The sequence below is a fragment of the Cetorhinus maximus genome, chromosome 24, assembly GCF_964194155.1.
Source record: "Cetorhinus maximus chromosome 24, sCetMax3.hap1.1, whole genome shotgun sequence".
NCBI classification, from domain to species: Eukaryota; Metazoa; Chordata; class Chondrichthyes; order Lamniformes; family Cetorhinidae; genus Cetorhinus; species Cetorhinus maximus.
This window is the reverse complement of record NC_135902.1, coordinates 1,075,439-1,100,113: the sequence shown is the minus strand read 5'-3', so window position 1 is coordinate 1,100,113 and position 24,675 is coordinate 1,075,439. Positions and strand designations below refer to the sequence as shown.

At 50.3% G+C, this 24,675-nt stretch overlaps 1 protein-coding gene across 1 annotated transcript in view; it reads left to right on the top strand.

The window, feature by feature from the left end:
* Positions 1-8,725: 8,725 nt before the first annotated feature.
* gga3b (golgi associated, gamma adaptin ear containing, ARF binding protein 3b) overlaps positions 8,726-24,675 on the top strand; it is a 47,034-nt gene continuing 31,084 nt past the window's right edge. Inside the window, exon 1 of the mRNA XM_078570636.1 lies at positions 8,726-8,782. Within this exon, the coding sequence (XP_078426762.1) occupies positions 8,749-8,782 (34 nt within the window). The 5' untranslated portion in view covers positions 8,726-8,748. The remainder of the gene's footprint in view (positions 8,783-24,675) is intronic.

The following is a 24,675-nucleotide window of genomic DNA, read 5'->3' as shown; positions in this document are numbered from 1 at the left end:
TGGACTGGGAGCTCTGTGAGTACAGGGGTGATGGGTGAATGGGCTTGGTGTGAGTTCAGTTATGGAGCAGTTTTGGATGACCTCAAGTTAACAGAGGAAGCAGCTAAAGTGTAGTGGCTGCTTCAAAACCTCTGACTGGACCAAGCAGGACACTGAGATTCCCCAGCTTCAGAAAACAAAAAAAATCTAACAAAAGTACCCCCTTCTTAGAGAGGCACAAACAGCAATAATATTGTCTCCAATATCCACTATACCCTTAAATCCCTGTCATCGGAGAAAGCCTCAGTGTAACAGTAGTCTGCAAGCTCCTTCTCCAGGAACACTCTGAAATGGGTAGAGCTGTGGAAGAGGCAATAGAAAGCAAAAATCCCCCAGAGGCCACGTCCAGCCTGGATCTGTGATTGGCCAACATACCAGGCACAGGAGCAGAATCATGATGAGGCCCACCAACTTGCTACTCCCCTCCCTCTGCAGTGGGTGGCCAAAGATCAGGAGCCCAGGCCTGAAATGCAGCCAGGAGTAGAGGAGTAGACCCTTAAAATAGAGGAAGGGGGGGGTTAAAACCTCTCACTTTCCATGTACACATGGAGCACAGATTCACCAGGCTGCAGAAACTACAGGCAGCCTGAAGCGCATGAAGTAACTAAAGAATCTGTTGGAGGGGACTCCTCTATACAACGCTCACCGTCCCAGATCTGCAATGGAACAGGGGAGGAACTCCTGCACAGACAGCACTCCACTGGGAACCTCCCGTCTGCACTGAATGTAACGATAGCCCAGACAGAAGGTGAGGCTGCTGGAGTAGAGAGAAAGCAAGAGCCATAGCCGTTTCTATGGGTAACATGGTAGCACCATAACTTCCCACCATGGCTGGCACCGTGACCACCAATACACCTCTGCCCACTATTTTGCTTTTGCTGTTTCCCAACCTGGGTAGGAAATATATTTTAAAATGCTTTTTATTTAAAATTAGATTCAATTTCTTTTGTTCCCATTGTTCATCTCACATTTAAGCCAATCGTGACCATGATTTCTTTTTAGTTTCTAACAACAACCCCCACCCTGACTCATAAGGATGTCAGCTCTGCTGAGCCCTGAACCAGTTAAAGGTCCCACTCCCTATTCCAAATTCCACTTCAGACGTCACACCGCAGGAATATTAGCTCCACCCAGTTCACTGTCCTGGACCCTGGGCAGGACATTCTCACAGCCTGACGCTGCTCCAGTGAGACTGCATCCTCGCACCACCACCTCCAACCCCACTGCAGCGTAAATCCAAATGCTGCTCATTAACACTCAATAACCTCGCCCGTAATGTGCATTAATTAGATTAGCAGTGCTGGTCTATTATTTCTAACAGGTCAGAACTTCAATCATAGAATTTTCCAGCACAGGATGCAGGGTGATCAGTTCCCAGCCTAAAAGGGACACTTTGATGTGGTGGTGTGCCTGTAAGAGTGGGGAGGAGGGGGTGGTGCTTTTGCAGGATGCAACGCACACGCAGAAACAAGCTAAAACAGGAGTCCGGGACAAAATTTGCATCCTGGGAAAGCCTGACCCAGGACGCTAGACAAAAGCCCGGGTTACGGAATAACCCTGGAAAGTGCAGGGCAGTTGGTCACACTGGAAGGAGGGTTCTTGGCCCAGTGAGCTGGTTCTCTGAAAGCGATATATATACTCGTGATATTTCACCCTGTGAATAATTCTATAACAAGTAAAGACTGGTTTTGGATTCTTCCATCATCAAGTCCTGTCAGGAGTATAACAATCACTCCAGCCAAGGACAGACAGGCTCTGCCATGTGAAGCAGGCACATCTCACTGATAACTGCAAGTAAAAAAATTGTTTTATTAAAGCATCATTCAAACACACTTTACAAGCATTATATACAGGACCGGCTATAGACAGGACTGGCTAGAGACAGGACCGGCTATGTACAGGACCGGCTATGTACAGGACTGGCTATGTACAGGACCGGCTATGTACAGGACCGGCTATGTACAGGACTGGCTATGTACAGGACCGGCTATGTACAGGACTGGCTAGAGACAGGACTGGCAAGAGACAGGACCGGCTACGGACAGGACCGGCTACGGACAGGACCGGCTACGGACAGGACCGGCTACGGACAGGACCGGCTACGGACAGGACCGGCTACAGACAGGACCGGCTACAGACAGGACCGGCTACAGACAGGACCGGCTACAGACAGGACCGGCTAGAGACAGGACCGGCTATGGACAGGACCGGCTATGGACAGGACCGGCTATGGACAGGACCGGCTATAGACAGGACCGGCTATGTACAGGACCGGCTAGAGACAGGACCGGCTATGTACAGGACTGTAATATAGGTGGGGGAGGAGATGCAGAGCCTGGGATTTCAAATCCATTTCAAAAAGGATCCAGAAACCAAAACAAGCTTTGTGAACCGACAACACTGGCACTGACAACGCAATGTCTCGTCTTTCCCCTCCACCCCCCAAACCCCCCTTATCCAGACCCCAAACACCCCCCTTATCCAGACCCCAAACACCCCCTCTTATCCCAGACCCCAAACAACCCCCTTATCCAGACCCCAAACACCCCCCTTATCCAGACCCCAAATACCCCCCTTATTCAGAACCCAAACATGCCCCTTATCCAGACCCCAAACATGCCCCTTATCCAGACCCCAAACACCCCCCTTATCCAGACCCCAAACACCTTCCCTTATCCCAGACCCCAAACACCTTCCCTTATCCAGACCCCAAACAACCCCCTTGTCCAGACCCCAAACACCCCACTTATCCAGACCCCAAACACCCCCCTTATCCCAGACCTTGAACCCCCTCTTGTCCCAGACCCCAAACACCTTCCCTTATCCAAACCCCAAACAACCCCCTTATCCCAGACCTTGAACCCCCTCTTATCCCAGACCTCAAACTCCCTCTTATCCCAGACCCCAAACTCCCCCTTATCACAGAATTACACAGTGCAAGAGAGACCCTTCGGCCCATCGAGTCTGCACCAACACCTGACTACCTAATCCCATTCACCAGCACTTGGCCCATAGCCTTGAATGTTATGAGGTGCCAAGTGTTCATCCAGGTATTTTTAAAAGGATGTCAGGCAACCCGCCTCCACCACCCTCCCAGGCAGCGCATTCCAGACCCTCACCACCCTCTGGGTAAAAAAGTTTTTCCTCACATCCCCCCTAAACCTCCTGCCCCTCACCTTGAACTTGTGTCCCCTCGTGATTGACCCTTCCACTAAGGGGAACAGCTGCTCCCTATCCATGCTCCTCATAATCTTGTACACCTCGATCAGGTCGCCCCTCAGTCTTCTCTGCTCCAACGAAAACAACCCAAGTCTTTCCAACCTAAATGTTTCATCCCAGGCATCATCTTGGTGAATCTCCTCTGCACCCGCTCCAGTGCAATCACATCCTTCCTATAATGTGGCGACCAGAACTGCACACAGTACTCCAGCTGTGACCTCACCAAGGTTCTATGCAACTTCAACATGACCTCCCTACTTTTGTAATCTATGCCTCGATTGATAAAGGCAAGTGTCCCAAATGTCTTTTTCACCACCCCACTAACGTGCCCCTCCGCCTTCAGAGATCTATGGACACACACACCAAGGTCCCTTTGTTCCTCAGAACTTCCTAGTGTCATGCCATTCATTGAACACTTCCTTGTCAAATTACTCCTTCCAAAGTGTATCACTCACACTTTTCAGGGTTAAATTCCATCTGCCAATTATCTGCCCATTTGACCATCCCGTCTCTATCTTCCTGTAGCCCAAGACACTCAACCTCACTGTTAACCCCCTGGCCAATCTTTATGTCATTCGCAAACTTACTAATCTTACCCCTCACATAGTCATCCATGCCCTTTATATAAATGACGAATAATAGGGGACTCAGCACAGATCCCTGTGGTATGCCACTGGACACTGGCTTCCAGTCACTAAAGCATCCTTCTGTCATCACCCTCTGTCTCCTACAACTAAGTCAATTTTGAATCTGCCTTATCAAATTACCCTGTGTCCCATGTGCATTTGTCTTCTTTAAAAGTCTCCCATGTGGGACCTTGTCAAAAGTTTTGCTGAAATCCATATAAACTACATCAACTGCACTACCCTCATCTACACACCTGGTCACCTCCTCAAAAAATTCAATCCGATTTGTTAGGCATGACCTCCCTCTGACAAAGCCATGCTGACTATCCCTGATCAAACCTTGCCTCTCCAAGTGAAGATAGATTCTCTCCTTCAGAATTTTCTCCAATAGTTTCCCTACCACTGACGTGAGACTCACTGGCCTGTAGTTCACTGGCTTCTCTCTACAACCCTTCTTAAACAGTGGAACCACATTAGCTGTTCTCCAGTCCTCTGGCACCTCCCCTGTGGCCAGAGAGGAATTAAAAATTCGGGTCAGAGACCCTGCGATCTCCTCCCTTGCCTCCCTCCGCAGTCTGGGACACAAATCATCCGGACCTGGGGATTTGTCCACTTTTAAGCCTGCCAACACCTCCAAAACCTTGATAAAAGCAAAATACTGCGGATGCTGGAAATCTAGAACAAAAGCAAAAATGCCTGGAAAAACTCAGCAGGTCTGACAGCATCTGCGGAGAGGAACACAGTTAACGTTTCGAGTCCGAATGACACTCCATCAGAACTAAGGAAAAATAGAAAAGAGGTGAAATATAAGCTGGTTTAAGTGGGGGGGAGGGGGGGGGGGGGGGGGGGGGTGGGACAGGTAGAGTTGGATCGAGGGCCAGTGATAGGTGGAGATTGCCAAAAGATGTCATAGACAAAAGGACGAAGAGATGTTGACAGTGGTGGACGGTATCACTGAACAACTTCTCCTTAAACTCGTCTCACTTCCTCCAAATAAAAGGTGTGGCTATGGGTACCCGCATGAGCCCCATTTATGCCTGTCTCTTTATGGGGTATGTGGAACATTCCTTGTTCCAGTCCTACTCAGGCCCCCTCCCACAACTCTTTCTCCGGTACATCAATGACTGCTTCGGTGCTGCTTCATGCTCTCGTCTGGATCTGGAAAAATTTATTAATTTTGCTTCCAATTTCCACCCCTCCATCATTTTCACATGGTCCATCACTAACTATTCCCTTCCATTCCTTGACCTCTCAGTCTCAATTTCTGGTGATAGACTGTCCACCAATATTCATTACAAGCCTACCGACTCCCACAGCTACCTTGACTACAGCTCCTCACACCCCACTTCCTGTAAGGACTCTATCCCATTCTCTCAGTTCCTTCGCCTCCGTCGCATCTGTTCCAATGATGCCACTTTCAAAACCAGTTCCTCTGACATGTCTTCCTTCTTCCTTAACCGAGGTTTCCCACCCGCGGTGGTTGACAGGGCCCTCAACCGTGTCGGGCCCATCTCACGCGCATCCGCCCTCACACCTTCCTCTCCCTCCCAGAACCATGATAGGGTTCCCCTTGTCCTCACTTATCACCCCACCAGCCACCGCATTCAAAGGATCATCCTCTGCCATTTCTGCCAACTCCAGCATGATGCCACCACCAAACACATCTTCCCTTCACCACCTCTAGCGGCATTTCGCAAGGATCGTTCCCTCCGGGACACCCTGTCCACTCGTCCATCACCCCCTACACCTCAACCCCCTCCCATGGCACCTTCCCATGCAACAGCAGAAGGTGCAACACCTGCCTCTTTACTTCCCCCCTCCTCACCGTCCAAGGGCCCAAACACTCCTTTCAAGTGCAGCAGCATTTCACTTGCACTTCCCTCAACTTAGTCTACTGCATTCGCTGCTCCCAATGCGGTTTCCTCTACATTGGAGAGACCAAACGCAGACTGGGTGACCGCTTTGCGGAACACCTATGGTCTGTCTGCAAGTGTGACCCAGTCCTCCCTGTCGCTTACCATTTCAACACTCCACCCTGCTCTCATGCCCACATGTCCGTCCTTGGCCTGCTGCAATGTTCCAGTGAAGCTCAACGCAAACTGGAGGAACAGCACCTCATCTTCTGACTAGGCACTTTACAGCCTTCCGGACTGAATATTGAATTCAACAACTTCAGATCATGAACTCTCTCCTCCATCCCCACCCCCTTTCCGACCCCCCTTTTTCCAATAATTTATATATATTTTTCTTTTCCCACCTATTTCCATTATTTTTAAATGTATTTTCATCCATTGTTTTATCTGTACCTTTTAGCCTATTTCGATTCCCCCCATCCCACCCCCACTAGGGCTATCTGTACCTTGCTCGTCCTGCTTTCTACCCTTAATTAGCACATTCCTTAGATAATATCACCACCTTCAACACCTCTTTGTCCTTTTGTCTATGACATCTTTTGGCAATCTCCACCTATCACTGGCCCTCTATCTAGCTCTACCTGTCCCACCCCCCCTTAAACCAGCTTATATTTCACCTCTTTTCTATTTTTCCTTAGTTCTGATGGAGTGTCATTCGGACCCGAAACATTAACTGTATTCCTCTCCGCAGATGCTGCTAGACCTGCTGAGTACCTCCAATACCTTGTCACTCCCTATATCAATTTGCTCAAGAACCTCGCAGTCTCTCTCCCCGAGTTCAATGCCTTCATCCTCATTCTCTTGGGTGAAGACGGATGTGAAGTATTCGTTGAACACTCTAGCGATGTCCTCTTGCTCCATCCATAGATTGCACCCTTGGTCCCTACTCTTTCCCTGGTTATCCTCTTCCCATTGATATACTGAAAGAATATCTTGGGATTTTCCCTACTTTTACCAGCCAGAACTTTCTCATATCCCCTCTTTGCTCTCCTAATTGCTTTCTTAAGCTCCACCCTGCACTTTCTGTACTCCATTAATGCCTCTGCTGATTTGCTTCCCTTGTACCTGCTAAAAGCCTCTCCTTTCCTTCTCATCATCAATATCTCTGGTCATCCATGGTTCTCCGGGCTTGTTACTCCTTCCTATCATTCTAGAGGGAACATGTTGAGCCTGTACCCTCCCCATTTCCTTTTTGAACGCCCCCCACTGCCCCTCTGTGGATTTCCCCACAAGTAACTGTTCCCAGTCTACCTTGGCCAGACCCTGCCTTAGTTAAATAAAATCCGCTCTTCCCCAATCCAAAACATTTTTTTGCAACTTGTCTATTTATTTGTCCACAACAAACTTAAACTGTACCATGTTGTGGTTGCTATCACTAAAATGCTAGCCCACCACCACCTCAGCCACCTGTCCAGCTTCATTCCCCAGAATTAGGTCCAGCACTGCACCGTCCATTTTTGGACCATCTACATATTGACCTAAAAAGTTCTCCTGAACGCATTTCAAGAAATCCACTGCATCCAAGCCCTTAACACTATGTCTATCCCAATTAATGTTGGGAAAGTTGAAATCACCTAATATAATTACCCTATTGTTATTGTTTTTACACACCTCCAGAAATTGTACACATATTTGTCCCAGACCCCAAACCCCCCCATCCCAGACCCCAAAACACCCCCAGCCCAGACCCCAAAACACCCCCCAGCCCAAACCCCCCCACCCCATCCCATCCCAACCCCCCCATCCCAAACCCCAACCCCCCCATCCCAAACCCCATCACCCCCCCATCCCAAACCCCATCACCCCCCCCATCCCAAACCCCATCACCCCCCCCATCCCAAACCCCATCACCCCCCCCATCCCAAACCCCAACCCCCCAACCACCCCCCCATCCCAAACCGCAACCCCCCGCATCCCAAACCCCAACCCCCCCATCCCAAACCCCAACCCCCCCATCCCAAACCTCAACCCCCCATCCCAAACCGCCCCCATCCCAAACCCCAACCCCCCAACCGCTCCCCATCCCAAACCCCAACCCCCCAACCGCTCCCCATCCCAAACCCCAACCCCCCAACCGCTCCCCATCCCAAACCCCAACCCCCCCATCCCAAACCCCAACCCCCCCATCCCAAACCCCAACCCCCCATCCCAAACCCCAACCCCCCAAATCCCAAACCACAACCCCCCAACCCAAACCCCCCCCCCATCCCAAACCCAAACCACCCCATCCCAAACCCAAAACCACCCCCCATCCCAAACCCCAACCCCCCAACCGCTCCCCATCCCAAACCCCAACACCCCAACCGCTCCCCATCCCAAACCCCAACCCCCCCAACGCTCCCCATCCCAAACCCCAACCCCCCATCCCAAACCCAAACACCCACCCCATCCCAAACCCAAACCCCCCCCCATCCCAAACCCAAACCCCCCCATCCCAAACCCAAACACCCCCCATCCCAAACCACCCCCATCCCAAACCACCCCCATCCCAACCCTCCCCATCCCAAACCCAAACCCCCCCCATCCCAAACCCAACCCCCCGCCCATCCCAAACCCAACCCCCCGCCCATCCCAAACCCAACTCCCCCCCATCCCAAATCCAAACCACCCCCCATCTCAAACCCAAAACCCACCCCCCATCTCAAACCCAAAACCCACCCCCCCATCTCAAAACCAAAACCACCCCCCCATCCCAACCCCCACCCCATCTCAAACCCAACCCCCCCCCATCCCAAACCCAACACCACCCCCATCCCAAACCAAAACCCCACCCCCATCCCAAACCCAAAACCCCAAACCCAGATCACAAGCCTCATTACATTAGTTAAGATCTGACCCCGTGCCCTTTAGGCTCTGACCTCATCTGCAGCCCCGCCCCCTATCACAGTTGAAACCTCGCGATGTTTCCGTCCCTGCGTCATCCCGCGAGATTTCCCGAGATCTGGGACAACATGGCGGAGGGAGAGACCCTCGAATCCTGGCTCAGTGAGTATGAGGCGGGATAGAACCGTCCAAATAACACAGCACAATGTATAACACTGGGGTACAGTACTGGTGGGGACAGGTCTGTCACTGTATAACACTGGGGTACAGTACTGGTGGGGACAGGTCTGTCACTGTATAACACTGGGGTACAGTACTGGTGGGGACAGGTCTGTCACTGTATAACACTGGGGTACAGTACAGGTGGGGACAGGTCTGTCACTGTATAACACTGGGGTACAGTACTGGTGGGGACGGGTCTGTCACTGTATAACACTGGGGTACAGTACTGGTGGGGACGGGTCTGTCACTGTATAACTCCAGGGTACAATACTGGTAGGGATAGGACCGTCACTGTATGACACTGGAGTACAGTACCTGTGGGGATAGGTCTGTAATTGTATAACACTGGGGTACAGTACTGGTGGGCACAGGTCTGTCACTATATAACACTGGGGTACAGTTCTGGCGGGATCATGTCTGTCACTATATAACACTGGGATACAGTGCTGGTGGGGACAGTTCTGTCATTGTGTAACACTAGGGTACAGTACTGGTGGGGATCGGTCTGTCACTGTATGACATTGGGGTACAGTACCTGTGGGGATAGGTCTGTCACTGTATGACACTGGGGTACAGTACTGGTGGGGATAGGTCTGTCACTGTATAACACTGGGGTACAGTACTGGTGGTGACAGGTCTGTCATTGTATAACACTGGGGTACAGTACTGGTGGGGACGGGTCTGTCACTGTATGACACTGGGGTACAGTACTGGTGGGGATAGGTCTGTCACTGCATAACACTGGGGTACAGTACTGGTGGCGACAGGTCTGTCATTGTATAACACTGGGATACAGTTCTGGTGGGGACAGGTCTGTCATTGTATAACACTGGGGTACAGTACTGGTGGGGACGGGCCTGTTACTGTATAACACGGGTACAGTGCTGATGGCGACGGGTCTGTCATTGTATAACACTAGGCTACAGTACTGGTGGGGACAGGTCTGTCACTGTATAACACTGGGTTACAGTGCTGGTGGGGACAGGTCTGTTACTATAAAACGCTAGGGTACATTACTGGTGGGACCAGGTTTGTGACTGTATTTCACTAGGGTCCATTAGTGGTGGGGACAGGTCTGTCTCTGTATAACACTGTGGTGCAGTAGTGGTGGGGACAGGTCTGTCACCGTATAACACGGGGGTACAGTACTGGTGGGGACAGTTCTGTCACTGTATAACACGGGGGTACAGTACTGGTGGGGATGGGCCTGTTACTGTATAACACTGGGGTACAGTGCTGATGGCGACAGGTCTGTCATTGTATAACATTGGGGTACAGTACTGGTGGGGACAGGTCTGTCACTGTATAACACTGGGTTACAGTACTGGTGGGGACAGGTCTGTTACTGTAAAACGCTAGGGTACATTACTGATGGGACCAGGTTTGTGACTGTATTTCACTAGGGTCCATTAGTGGTGGGGACAGGTCTGTCTCTGTATAACACTGTGGTGCAGTAGTGGTGGGGACAGGTCTGTCACCGTATAACACGGGGGTACAGTACTAGTGGGGACAGGTCTGTCATTGTATAACACTGGGGTACAGTACAGGTTGGGACAGGTCTGTCATTGTATAACACTAGGGTACAGTACTGGTGGGGATGGGTCTGTCTATGTATCACACTGGGCTACAGTACTGGTGGGGACAGGTCTGTCATTGTATACCACTGCGGTACAGTACTGGTGGGGACAGGTCTGTCACTGTATAACACTGGGGTACAGTACTGGTGGGGACAGGTCTGTCATTGTATAACACTGGGGTACATTACTGGTGCAGACAAGTCTATCATTGTATAACACTGGGGTACAGTACTGGTGGGGACAGGTCTGTCATTGTATAACACTGGGGTACAGTACTGGTGGGGACAGGTCTGTCACTGTATAACACTGGGGTACAGTACTGGTGGGGACAGGTCTGTCACTGTATGACACTGGGGTACAGTACTAGTGGGGATAGGTCTGTCACTGTATGACACTGGGGTACAGTACTGGTGGGGACAGGTCTGTCACTGTATAACACTGGGGTACAGTACTGGTGGGGACAGGTCTGTCACTGTATAACACTGGGGTACAGTACTGGTGGGGACAGGTCTGTCACTGTATAACACTGGGGTACAGTACTGGTGGGGACAGGTCTGTCACTGTATAACACTGGGGTACAGTACTGGTGGGGACGGGTCTGTCACTGTATAACACTGGGGTACAGTACTGGTGGGGACGGGTCTGTCACTGTATAACTCCAGGGTACAATACTGGTAGGGATAGGACCGTCACTGTATGACACTGGAGTACAGTACCTGTGGGGATAGGTCTGTAATTGTATAACACTGGGGTACAGTACTGGTGGGCACAGGTCTGTCACTATATAACACTGGGGTACAGTTCTGGCGGGATCATGTCTGTCACTATATAACACTGGGATACAGTGCTGGTGGGGACAGTTCTGTCATTGTGTAACACTAGGGTACAGTACTGGTGGGGATCGGTCTGTCACTGTATGACATTGGGGTACAGTACCTGTGGGGATAGGTCTGTCACTGTATGACACTGGGGTACAGTACTGGTGGGGATAGGTCTGTCACTGTATAACACTGGGGTACAGTACTGGTGGTGACAGGTCTGTCATTGTATAACACTGGGGTACAGTACTGGTGGGGACGGGTCTGTCACTGTATGACACTGGGGTACAGTACTGGTGGGGATAGGTCTGTCACTGCATAACACTGGGGTACAGTACTGGTGGCGACAGGTCTGTCATTGTATAACACTGGGATACAGTTCTGGTGGGGACAGGTCTGTCATTGTATAACACTGGGGTACAGTACTGGTGGGGACGGGCCTGTTACTGTATAACACGGGTACAGTGCTGATGGCGACGGGTCTGTCATTGTATAACACTAGGCTACAGTACTGGTGGGGACAGGTCTGTCACTGTATAACACTGGGTTACAGTGCTGGTGGGGACAGGTCTGTTACTATAAAACGCTAGGGTACATTACTGGTGGGACCAGGTTTGTGACTGTATTTCACTAGGGTCCATTAGTGGTGGGGACAGGTCTGTCTCTGTATAACACTGTGGTGCAGTAGTGGTGGGGACAGGTCTGTCACCGTATAACACGGGGGTACAGTACTGGTGGGGACAGTTCTGTCACTGTATAACACGGGGGTACAGTACTGGTGGGGATGGGCCTGTTACTGTATAACACTGGGGTACAGTGCTGATGGCGACAGGTCTGTCATTGTATAACATTGGGGTACAGTACTGGTGGGGACAGGTCTGTCACTGTATAACACTGGGTTACAGTACTGGTGGGGACAGGTCTGTTACTGTAAAACGCTAGGGTACATTACTGATGGGACCAGGTTTGTGACTGTATTTCACTAGGGTCCATTAGTGGTGGGGACAGGTCTGTCTCTGTATAACACTGTGGTGCAGTAGTGGTGGGGACAGGTCTGTCACCGTATAACACGGGGGTACAGTACTAGTGGGGACAGGTCTGTCATTGTATAACACTGGGGTACAGTACAGGTTGGGACAGGTCTGTCATTGTATAACACTAGGGTACAGTACTGGTGGGGATGGGTCTGTCTATGTATCACACTGGGCTACAGTACTGGTGGGGACAGGTCTGTCATTGTATACCACTGCGGTACAGTACTGGTGGGGACAGGTCTGTCACTGTATAACACTGGGGTACAGTACTGGTGGGGACAGGTCTGTCATTGTATAACACTGGGGTACATTACTGGTGCAGACAAGTCTATCATTGTATAACACTGGGGTACAGTACTGGTGGGGACAGGTCTGTCATTGTATAACACTGGGGTACAGTACTGGTGGGGACAGGTCTGTCACTGTATAACACTGGGGTACAGTACTGGTGGGGACAGGTCTGTCACTGTATGACACTGGGGTACAGTACTAGTGGGGATAGGTCTGTCACTGTATGACACTGGGGTACAGTACTGGTGGGGACGGGTCGGACACTGTATAACACTGGGGTACAGTACTGGTGGGGACGGCTCTGTCACTGTATAACACTGGGGTACAGTACTGGTGGGGACGGGTCGGTCACTGTATAACACTGGGGTACAGTACTGGTGGGGACGGGTCGGTCACTGTATAACACTGGGGTACAGTACTGGTGGGGACAGGTCTGTCCCTGTATAACATTGGGGTACAGTACTGGTGGGGATAGGTCTGTCACTGTATAACACTGGGGTACAGTACTGGTGGGGATAGGTCTGTCCCTGTATAACACTGGGGTACAGTACAGGTGGGGATAGGTCTGTCACTGTATAACACTGGGGTACAGTACTGGTGGGGACGGGTCGGTCATTGTATAAGGCTGGGGTACAATACTGGTGGGGATAGGTCTGTCATTGTATAACACTGGGTTACAGTACTGGTGGGGACAGGTCTGTCACTGTATAACACTGGGGTGCAGTACTGGTGGGGACGGGTCGGTCACTGTATAACACTGGGGTACAGTACTGGTGGGGACAGGTCTGTCCCTGTATAACACTGTGGTACAGTACTGGTGGGGACGGGTCTGTCACTGTATAACACTGGGGTACAGTACTGGTGGGGATAGGTCTGTCACTGTAAGACACTGGGGTACCGTACTGGTGGGGACGGGTCTGTCACTGTATGACACTGGGGTACAGTACTGGTGGCGACAGGTCTGTCATTGTATAACACTAGGCTACAGTACTGGTGGGGACAGGTCTGTCACTGTATAACACTGGGTTACAGTACTGGTGGCGACAGGTCTGTCATTGTATAACTCTAGGGTACAATACTGGTCGGGATAAGACCATCACTGTATGACACTGGAGTACAGTACCTGTGGGGATAGGTCTGTAATTGTATAACACTGGGGTACAGTACTGGTGGGCACAGGTCTGTCACTATATAACACTGGGGTACAGTACTGGTGGTGACAGGTCTGTCATTGTATAACACTGGGGTACAGTACTGGTGGGGACGGGTCTGTCACTGTATGACACTGGGGTACAGTACTGGTGGGGATAAGTCTGTCACTGTATGACACTGGGGTACAGTACTGGTGGCGACAGGTCTGTCATTGTATAACACTGGGATACAGTTCTGGTGGGGACGGGCCTGTTACTGTATAACACTGGGGTACAGTGCTGATGGCGACAGGTCTGTCGTTGTATAACACTAGGCTACAGTACTGGTGGGGACAGGTCTGTCACTGTATAACACTGGGTTACAGTACTGGTGGGGACAGGTCTGTTACTGTAAAACGCTAGGGTACATTACTGGTGGGACCAGGTTTGTGACTGTATTTCACTAGGGTCCATTAGTGGTGGGGACAGGTCTGTCTCTGTATAACACTGTGGTGCAGTAGTGGTGGGGACAGGTCTGTCACCGTATAACACGGGGGTACAGTACTGGTGGGGACAGTCGTGTCACTGTATAACACGGGGGTACAGTACTGTTGAGAATGGGCCTGTTACTGTATAACACTGGGCTACAGTGCTGATGGCGACAGTTCTGTCATTGTATAACACTAGGCTACAGTACTGGTGGGAACAGGTCTGTCACTGTATAACACTGGGTTACAGTACTGGTGGGGACAGGTCTGTCATTGTATAACACTGGGGTACATTACTGGTGCAGACAAGTCTATCGTTGTATAACACTGGGGTACAGTACTGGTGGGGACAGGTCTGTTATTGTATAACACTGGGGTACAGTACTGGTGAGGACAGGTCTGTCATTGTATAACACTGGGGTACAGTACTGGTGGGGACAGGTCTGTCATTGTATAACACTGGGGTACATTACTGGTGCAGACAAGTCTGTCATTGTATAACACTGGGGTACAGTACTGGTGGGGACAGGTCTGTCATTGTATAACACTGGGGTACAGTACTCGTGGGGACAGGTCTGTCACTGTATAACACTAGGGTACAGTACTGGTGGGGATAGGTCTGTCCCTGTATAACATCGGGGTACAGTACTGGTGGGGATAGGTCTGTCACTGTATAACACTGGGGTACAGTACTGGTGGGGATAGGTCTGTCCCTGTATAACACTGGGGTACAGTACAGGTGGGGATAGGTCTGTCACTGTATAACACTGGGGTACAGTACTGGTGGGGACGGGTCGGTCATTGTATAAGGCTGGGGTACAATACTGGTGGGGATAGGTCTGTCACTGTATAACACTGGAGTACAGTACTGGTGGGGACAGGTCTGTCACTGTATAACACTGGGGTGCAGTACTGGTGGGGACGGGTCGGTCACTGTATGACACTGGGGTACAGTACTGGTGGGGACGGGTCTGTCACTGTATAACACTGGGGTACAGTACTGGTGGGGACGGGTCTGTCACTGTATAACACTGGGGTACAGTACTGGTGAGGATAGGACCGTCACTGTATAACACTGGGGTACAGTACTGGTGAGGATAGGACCGTCACTGTATAACACTGGGGTACAGTACTGGTGGGGACATGTCTGTCATTGCATAACACTGGGGTACAGTATTGGTGGGGATAGGTCTGTCACTATGACACTGGGGTACAGTACTGGTGGGGATGGGTCTGTCACTGTATAACACTGGGGTACAGTACTGGTGGCGACAGGTCTGTCATTGTATAACTCTAGGGTACAATACTGGTCGGGATAGGACCGTCACTGTATGACACTGGAGTACAGTACCTGTGGGGATAGGTCTGTAATTGTATAACACTGGGGTACAGTACTGGTGGGCACAGGTCTGTCACTATATAACACTGGGGTACAGTTCTGGCGGGATCATGTCTGTCACTGTATAACACTGGGATACAGTGCTGGTGGGGACAGTTCTGTCATTGTGTAACACTAGGGTATAGTACTGGTGGGGATCGGTCTGTCACTGTATGACACTGGGGTACAGTACTGGTGGGGATAGGTCTGTCACTGTATAACACTGGGGTACAGTTCTGTTGGGGACAAGTTTGTCACTGTAAAACACTGGGTACAGCACTGGTGGGGACAGGTCTGTCACTGTATAACACTGGGGTACAGTACTGGTGGCGACAGGTCTGTCATTGTATAACTCTAGGGTACAATACTGGTCGGGATAGGACCGTCACTGTATGACACTGGAGTACAGTACCTGTGGGGACAGGTCTGTAATTGTATAACACTGGGGTACAGTACTGGTGGGCACAGGTCTGTCACTATATAACACTGGGGTACAGTTCTGGCGGGATCATGTCTGTCACTGTATAACACTGGGATACAGTGCTGGTGGGGACAGGTCTGTCACTGTATAACACTGGGGTACAGTACTGGTGGGGACGGGCCTGTTACTGTATAACACTGGGGTACAGTGCTGATGGCGACAGGTCTGTCATTGTATAACACTAGGTTACAGTACTGGTGGGGACAGGTCTGTTACTGTAAACGCTAGGGTACATTACTGGTGGGACCAGGTTTGTGACTGTATTTCACTAGGGTCCATTAGTGGTGGGGACAGGTCTGTCTCTGTATAACACTGTGGTGCAGTAGTGGTGGGGACAGGTCTGTCACCGTATAACACGGGGGTACAGTACTGGTGGGGACAGTCGTGTCACTGTAAAACACGGGGGTACAGTACTGGTGGGGATGGGCCTGTTACTGTATAACACTGGGGTACAGTGCTGATGGCGACAGTTCTGTCATTGTATAACACTAGGCTACAGTACTGGTGGGGACAGGTCTGTTACTGTATAACACTGGAGTACAGTACTGGTGGGGATAGGTCTGTCACTGTATGACACTGGGGTACAGTACTGGTAGGGACAGGTCTGTCACTGTATAACACTGGGGTACAGTTCTGTTGTGGACAGGTCTGTCACTGTAAAACACTGGGGTACAGCACTGGTGGGGACAGGTCTGTCACTGTATAACACTGGGGTACAGTACTGGTGGGGACGGGCCTGTTACTGTATAACACTGGGGTACAGTGCTGATGGCGACAGGTCTGTCATTGTATAACACTAGGCTACAGTACTGGTGGGGACAGGTCTGTCACTGTATAACACTGGGTTACAGTACTGGTGGGGACAGGTCTGTTACTGTAAAATGCTAGGGTACATTACTGGTGGGACCAGGTTTGTGACTGTATTTCACTAGGGTCCATTAGTGGTGGGGACAGGTCTGTCTCTGTATAACACTGTGGTGCAGTAGTGGTGGGGACAGGTCTGTCACCGTATAACACGGGGGTACAGTACTGGTGGGGACAGTCGTGTCACTGTAAAACACGGGGGTACAGTACTGGTGGGGATGGGCCTGTTACTGTATAACACTGGGGTACAGTGCTGATGGCGACAGTTCTGTCATTGTATAACACTAGGCTACAGTACTGGTGGGGACAGGTCTGTCACTGTATAACACTGGGTTACAGTACTGGTGGGGACAGGTCTGCTCTGTAAAACGCTAGGGTACATTACTGGTGGGACCAGGTTTGTGACTGTATTTCACTAGGGTCCATTAGTGGTGGGGACAGGTCTGTCTCTGTATAATACTGTGGTGCAGTAGTGGTGGGGACAGGTCTGTCACCGTATAACACGGGGGTACAGTACTAGTGGGGACAGGTCTGTCATTGTATAACACTGGCTACAGTACTGGTGGGGACAGGTCTGTCATTGTATAACACTGGGGTACAGTACAGGTTGGGACAGGTCTGTCATTGTATAACACTAGGGTACAGTACTGGTGGGGATGGGTCTGTCTATGTATCACACTGGGCTACAGTACTGGTGGGGACAGGTCTGTCATTGTATACCACTGCGGTACAATACTGGTGGGGACAGGTCTGTCACTGTATAACACTGGGGTACAGTACAGGTTGGGACAGGTCTGTCATTGTATAACACTGGGGTACAGCACTGGTGGGGACAGGTCTGTCATTGTATAACACTGGGGTACAGTACTGTTGGGGACAGGTCTGTCATTGTATAACACTGGGGTACAGTACTGGTGGGGACAGGTCTGTCACTGTATAACACTGGGGTACAGTACTGGTGGGGACAGGTCTGTCACTGTATAACACTGGGGTACAGTACTGGTGGGGACAGGTCTGTCACTGTATAACACTGGGGTACAGTACTGGTGGGGACATGTCTGTCACTGTATAACACTGGGGTACAGTACTGGTGGGGACAGGTCTGTCACTGTATAACACTGGGGTACAGTACTGGCGGGGACAGGTCTGTCACTGTATAACACTAGGTTACATATCTGGTGGGGACAGGACTGTCACTGTATAACACTGGGGTACAGTACTGTTGGAGTCCCGTTTGTCACTATAACACTGCGGCACAGTACTGGTTGGGACAGGTCTGTCACTGTATAACACTGTGGTACAGTACTGGTGGGGACGGGTCTGTCACTGTATAACACTAAGGTACAGTTCTGGTGGGGTCAGGCCTGTCACTGTATAACACTAGGGTACAGTACTGGTGGGGATGGATCTGTCTTTGTATAACACTGGGGTACAGTACTGGTGGGGACAGCTCTGTCACTGTATAACACTGGGGTACAGTATTGGTGGGGACAGGTCTGTCACTGTATAACACTGGGGTACAGTACAGGTTGGGACAGGTCTGTCATTGTATAACACTGGGGTACAGCACTGGTGGGGACAGGTCTGTCATTGTATAACACTGGGGTACAGTACTGTTGGGGACAGGTCTGTCATTGTATAACACTGGGGTACATTACTGGTGGGGACAGGTCTGTCACTGTATAACACTGGGGTACAGTACTGGTGGGGACAGGTCTGTCACTGTATAACACTGGGGTACAGTACTGGTGGGGACAGGTCTGTCACTGTATAACACTGGGGTACAGTACTGGTGGGGACATGTCTGTCACTGTATAACACTGGGGTACAGTACTGGTGGGGACAGGTCTGTCACTGTATAACACTGGGGTACAGTACTGGCGGGGACAGGTCTGTCACTGTATAACACTAGGTTACATATCTGGTGGGGACAGGACTGTCACTGTATAACACTGGGGTACAGTACTGTTGGAGTCCCGTTTGTCACTATAACACTGCGGCACAGTACTGGTTGGGACAGGTCTGTCACTGTATAACACTGTGGTACAGTACTGGTGGGGACGGGTCTGTCACTGTATAACACTAAGGTACAGTTCTGGTGGGGTCAGGCCTGTCACTGTATAACACTAGGGTACAGTACTGGTGGGGATGGATCTGTCTTTGTATAACACTGGGGTACAGTACTGGTGGGGACAGCTCTGTCACTGTATAACACTGGGGTACAGTATTGGTGGGGACAGGTCTGTCATTGTATAACACTGGGGTACAGTACTGTTGGGGACAGGTCTGTCACTGTATAACACTGGGGTACAGTACTGGTGGGGACAGGTCTGTCACTGTATAACACTCGGGTATATTACTGGCGGGGACAGGTCTGTCACTGTAAAATGCTAGGGTACATTACTGGTGAGGCCAGGTCTGTGACTGTATTTCACTAGGGTCCATTAGTGGTGGGGACAGGTCTATCACTTTTTAACACGGGGGTACAGTACTGGTGGGGACAGGTCTGTCACTGTATAACACTGGGGTAAAGTACTGGTGGGGACAGGTCTGTCACTGTATAACACGGGGGTACAGTACTGGTGGGGACAGGTCTGTCAATGTATAACACTGGGGTACAGTACTGGTGGGGACAGGTGTGTCACTGTATGACACTGGGGTACAGTACTGGTGGGGACAGGTCTGTCATTGTATAACACTGGGGTACAATACTGATGGGGATAGGACCATCACTGTATGACACTGTGGTACAGTACTGGTGGGGACAGGTCTGTGATTGCCGAACACTGGGGTACAGTACTGGTGGGGACGGGTCTGTCACTGTATGACACTGGGGTACAGTACTGGTGGGGACGGGTCTGTCACTGTATGACACTGGGGTACAGTACCGGTGGGGATGGGTCTGTCACTGTATGACAAGGGGGTACAGTACTGGTGGGGATGCGCCTGTTACTGTATAACGCTGGGGTACAGTGCTGATGGAGACAGGTCTGTCATTGTATAACACTAGGGTACAGTACTGGTGGGGACAGGTCTGTCACTTTAAAACGCTAGGGTACATTACTGGTGGGACCAGGTTTGTGACTGTATTTCACTAGGATCCATTAGTGGTGGGGACACGTCTGTCTCTGTTTAACACTGTGGTGCAGTAGTGGTGGGGACAGGTCTGTCACTGTATAACACTGGGGTATATTACTGGTGGGGACAGGTCTGTCGCTGTATAACACTGGGTTACAGTACTGGTGGGGACAGGTCTGTCACTGCAAAACGCTAGGGTACATTACTGGTGGGGCCAGGTCTGTGATTGTATTTCACTAGGGTCCATTAGTGGTGGGGACAGGTCTGTCACTGTATAACACTTGGGTACAGTACTGGTGGGGACAGGTCTGTCACTGTATAACACGGGGGTACAGTACTGGTGGGGACAGGTCTGTCACTGTATAACACTGGGATACAGTACTGGTGGGGACAGGTGTGTCACTGTACTGTCACTGGGTCACAGTACTAGTGGGGCATGTCTTTTACCGTGTAACACGCGTACAGTACTGGTGGGGATAGGTCTGTCATTGTATAACACTGGGGTACAGTCTTGGTGGGGACAGGTCAGTCACTGTGTAACACTGGTGTACAGTATGGTGGGGACGGGTTTGTCACTGTATAACACTGGGGTACAGTACTCGTGGGGACAGGTCTGTCACTGTATAACACTGGGGCACAGTACGGGTGGGGTACAGGCCTGTCACTGTGTAACACTGGGGCACAGTACTGGTGGGGTACAGGTCTGTCACTGCGTCACACTGGGGTACAGCACTGGTGGGTACAGATCTGTCGTTGTATAACACTGGGGTACAGTACTGGTGGGAACAGGTCTGTCACTGTATAACACGGGGGTACAGTACTGGTGGGGATAGGTCTGTCATTGTATAACACTGGGGTACAGTCCTGGTGGGGACAGGTTTGTCACTGTATAACACTGGGGTACAGAACTGGTGGGGACAGGACTGTCACTGTATAACACTGGGGTACAGTCCTGGTGGGGACAGGTCAGTCACTGTATAACACTGGTGTACAGTACTGGTGGGGACGGGTTTGTCACTGTACAACACTGGGGTACAGTACTGGTGGGAACAGGTCTGTCACTGTATAACACTGGGGTACAGTACTGGTGGGGACAGGTCTGTCACTGTATAACACTGGGGTACATTACTGGTGGGGACAGGTCTGTCACTGTATAACACTGGGGTGGAATACCGGTGGGGACGGGTCTGTCACTGTTTAACACTGGGGTACAGTACTGTTGGGTTCAGTTCTGTCATTGCATCACACTGGAGTGCGGTACTGGTCGGAACAGGGCTGTCACTGTAAAATACTGGGGCGCAGCACTGATGGGACACATCTATCACTAAATAGTACTGGGGCCTAGTACTGGTGGGCAGAGGCCTGTCACAATATAACACTGGGGTACAGTACTGGTGGAGAAAGGTTTGTCACTGTATAACATGGGTACAGAACTATTGGGACATGTCTGTCACTGGATAACACGGGTACAGTACTGGTGGGGACAGGTCTGTCACTGTATAACACTGGGGTACAGTAGTGTTGGGTCCAGGTTTGTCACTGTGTAACACTGGGCCACAGTTTTGGCCGGTGCAATGTGCTGTTGAAGGAGCCTTGCTGAGTTTCTTCAGTGCATCTGAATACTTTGTTACGAGAGTTACTGACTCAACCACTCTCTTTCCGGCAGTGAGTTCCAGACTCCCATCACCCTCTGGGTCAATAGCTTTCTCCTCTACTCCCCTCTTAACTTCTATCTCTTACCTTAAATCTATACTCCCTGGTTATTTACCCCTCTACTAATGGAAACAAGTGCCTTCTTGTCCACTCTATCTATGCCCTTCATAATCTCATACTCCTCTATCTGGCCCCCTCTCAACCTTCGCTGCTCCAAGGAAAACAACCCCGGCCCACCCAATCTTTCCTCATAGCTCAGACCCTCCAGCCCAGGCAGCATCCTAGTAAATCTCCTCTGCACCCTCTCCAGTGCAATCCTTCATATAATGTGGTGATTAGAACTGCACGCAGTACTCCAGTTGTAGCCTAACCAGCGTTTTATACAGTTCCAGCATAACCTCCCTGCTCTTGTATTCTATGCTTCAGCTAATAAAGGCAAGCACCCCATATTCCTTCTTAACCACCTTATCTACCTGCCCTGCTACCTTCAGGGATCTGTGGATATGCACACCAAGGTCCCTTTGATCTTCTGTACTTCCCAGGGTCCTACCATTCAGAGTGTAATCCCTTGCCTTGTTAGCCCTCCCCAAGTGCGTTACCTCACACTTCTCTGGGTTGAATTCCATTTGCCACTGCTCTGCCAACCTGACTGGTCCATTGATATCCTCCTGCAGTTTACAGCTATCCTCCTCACTATTTACCACCCTACCAATTTTCGTGTCATCCGTGATCTCCTTGATCATACCCCCTACATTTAAGTCCAAATTGTTTATGTACACCACAAACAGCAAGGGCTCCAACACCGAGCTCCACAGAACTCCACTGGAAACAGGCTCCCAGTCACAGAAACATCCCTTTACCATCACATTCTGCTTCCTGCCTCTCAGCTAATTTTGGACCCAATGTGCCATTTTGCCTTGGATCACATGGGCTCTTACTTTCTTGACTAGTCTGTCATGAGGGACCTTAGCAAAAGCCTTGCTAAAGTCCATGTACACCACATGAAATGCATTAACCTCATCAACACTACTGGTTACCTCCTCAAAAAAGTCGATCAAATTTGTTAAACATGACCGTCCCTTAACAAATCCATGCTGACTATCCCTGATTAATCCATGCCTTTCCAAGTGCAGATATATTCTGTCCCTCAGAATTCTTTCTAGTGACTTCCCCACCACCGAGGTTCGACTGACAGGCCTGCAATTTCCTCCCTTTTTTTAAACAATGGGACAACGTTAGCAGTCCTCCAGTCCTCTGGCACCTCACCTGTGGCCAGAGAGGCTTTGAAAGTTACTGCCAGGGCCTCTGATATCTCTTCCTTTGCCTCCCTCAGCAGCCTGGGATACATCTCATCCAGGCTTGTGGATTTATCCACTTTTAAGGCCGCTAAACCCGCTGTACCTCCTCTCTCTCTGTGTTAATTTCCTCTAATATTTCACAGTCCCCCACCCCGATGTCTATATCTGCGTTGTCCTTTTCCATTGTGAAGACTGACGCAAAGTATTCATCGAGGACTGTACCCACCTCTTCCGGGTCCACACACAGATTCCCTCTATGGTCCCCAATTGGCCCGACTCTTTCCCTAGTTATTCTCTTGCTCTTTGTATATTTTAAAAAACCCTTTGGGTTTTTCTTTATATTACCCACCAATGCTTTTTCATGCACTCCCTTAGCTTTCCTAATTTCCTTTTTAAGTTCCCCTCTGCACTTTTTATACTCCTCTAGGGACTCTGGCGTATTGAGCCCTCGATACCTGCCTTAAGCTTCCCTTTTTTTCTCAATCCTAACTTTTTTGTCCCTTGACAATCAGGATTCTCCGGACTTGGTTCCCCCCTTTGTCTTTACGGGAACTTATTTGCCCTGTACTCTCGCTGTTTCCTCCTTGAATGCCTCCCACTGCTCTGACACAGTTTTATCTGCAAGAAGCTGCTCTAAGTCCACTTGGGCCAAATCATATCTCACCTGAGTAACATTAGCCTTTCCCCAGTTTAGAACTTTTATTCCTGGCCCAGCCTTATCCTTTTGCATAACTATCCTAAATCTAACTGAGTTATGGTCACTACCTCCAAAATGCCTCCCCTGACACTGATACGCCTTCCACCTGCCAGGGCTTATTTCTGAATATTGGGCCACAATATTTACGTGGCTCAGTTTCTGGTCATTGGTAACCCCCAGAATGTTGATAGTGGGGGAATCGGCAATGATGATGCCATTGAATATCAAGGAGAGATGGTTAGATTCCCTCTTGTTGGAGTTGGTCATTGCCTGGTGCATGTGTGACGTGACTGTTGCTTGCCAGTTATCAGCCCAAGCCTGGATGTTGTCCAGGTCTTGCTGCATATTGGCCCGAACTGCTTCAGTATTTGAGGAGTCACGAATGGTGCTGAACATTGTGCAATCATCAGTGAACATCCCCACTTCTGACCGTATGATGGAAGGAAGGTCGGTCATCGATGAAGCAGCTGAAAATGGTTGGGCCTAGGACACTATCCTGAGGAACTCCTGCAGTGATGCCCTGGGACTGGATTGATTGACCTCCAACAACCACAACTATCTTCCTTTGTGCTAGGTATGACTCCAGCCAATGGAGAGTTCTCCCCCTGATTCCCATTGACTCCAGTTTTGCTAGGGCTCCTTGATGCCACACTCGGTCAAATGCTGCCTTGATGTCAAGGGCAGTCATTCTCACCTCACCTTGGGAGTTCAGATCTTTTGTCCATGTTTGAATCAAGGCTGTAATGAGGTCAGGGGCTGAATGACCCTAGAGCATCAGTGAGCAGGTTATTGCCGAGTACATGCTACTTGATAGCACTGTCGATGACACCTTCCATCACTTTGCTGATGATCGATGATAGACTGATGGGGCAGTAATTGGTCAGGTTGGATTTTTCCTGCTTTTGGTGGACAGGACACACCTGGGCAATTTTCCACATAGCCGGGTAGATGCCAGTGTTGTAGCTGTACTGGAACAGCTTGGCTAGGGGTGCAGATAGTTTTCGTGTACAAGGCTTCAGTACTATTGCCGGAATATTGTCAGGGCC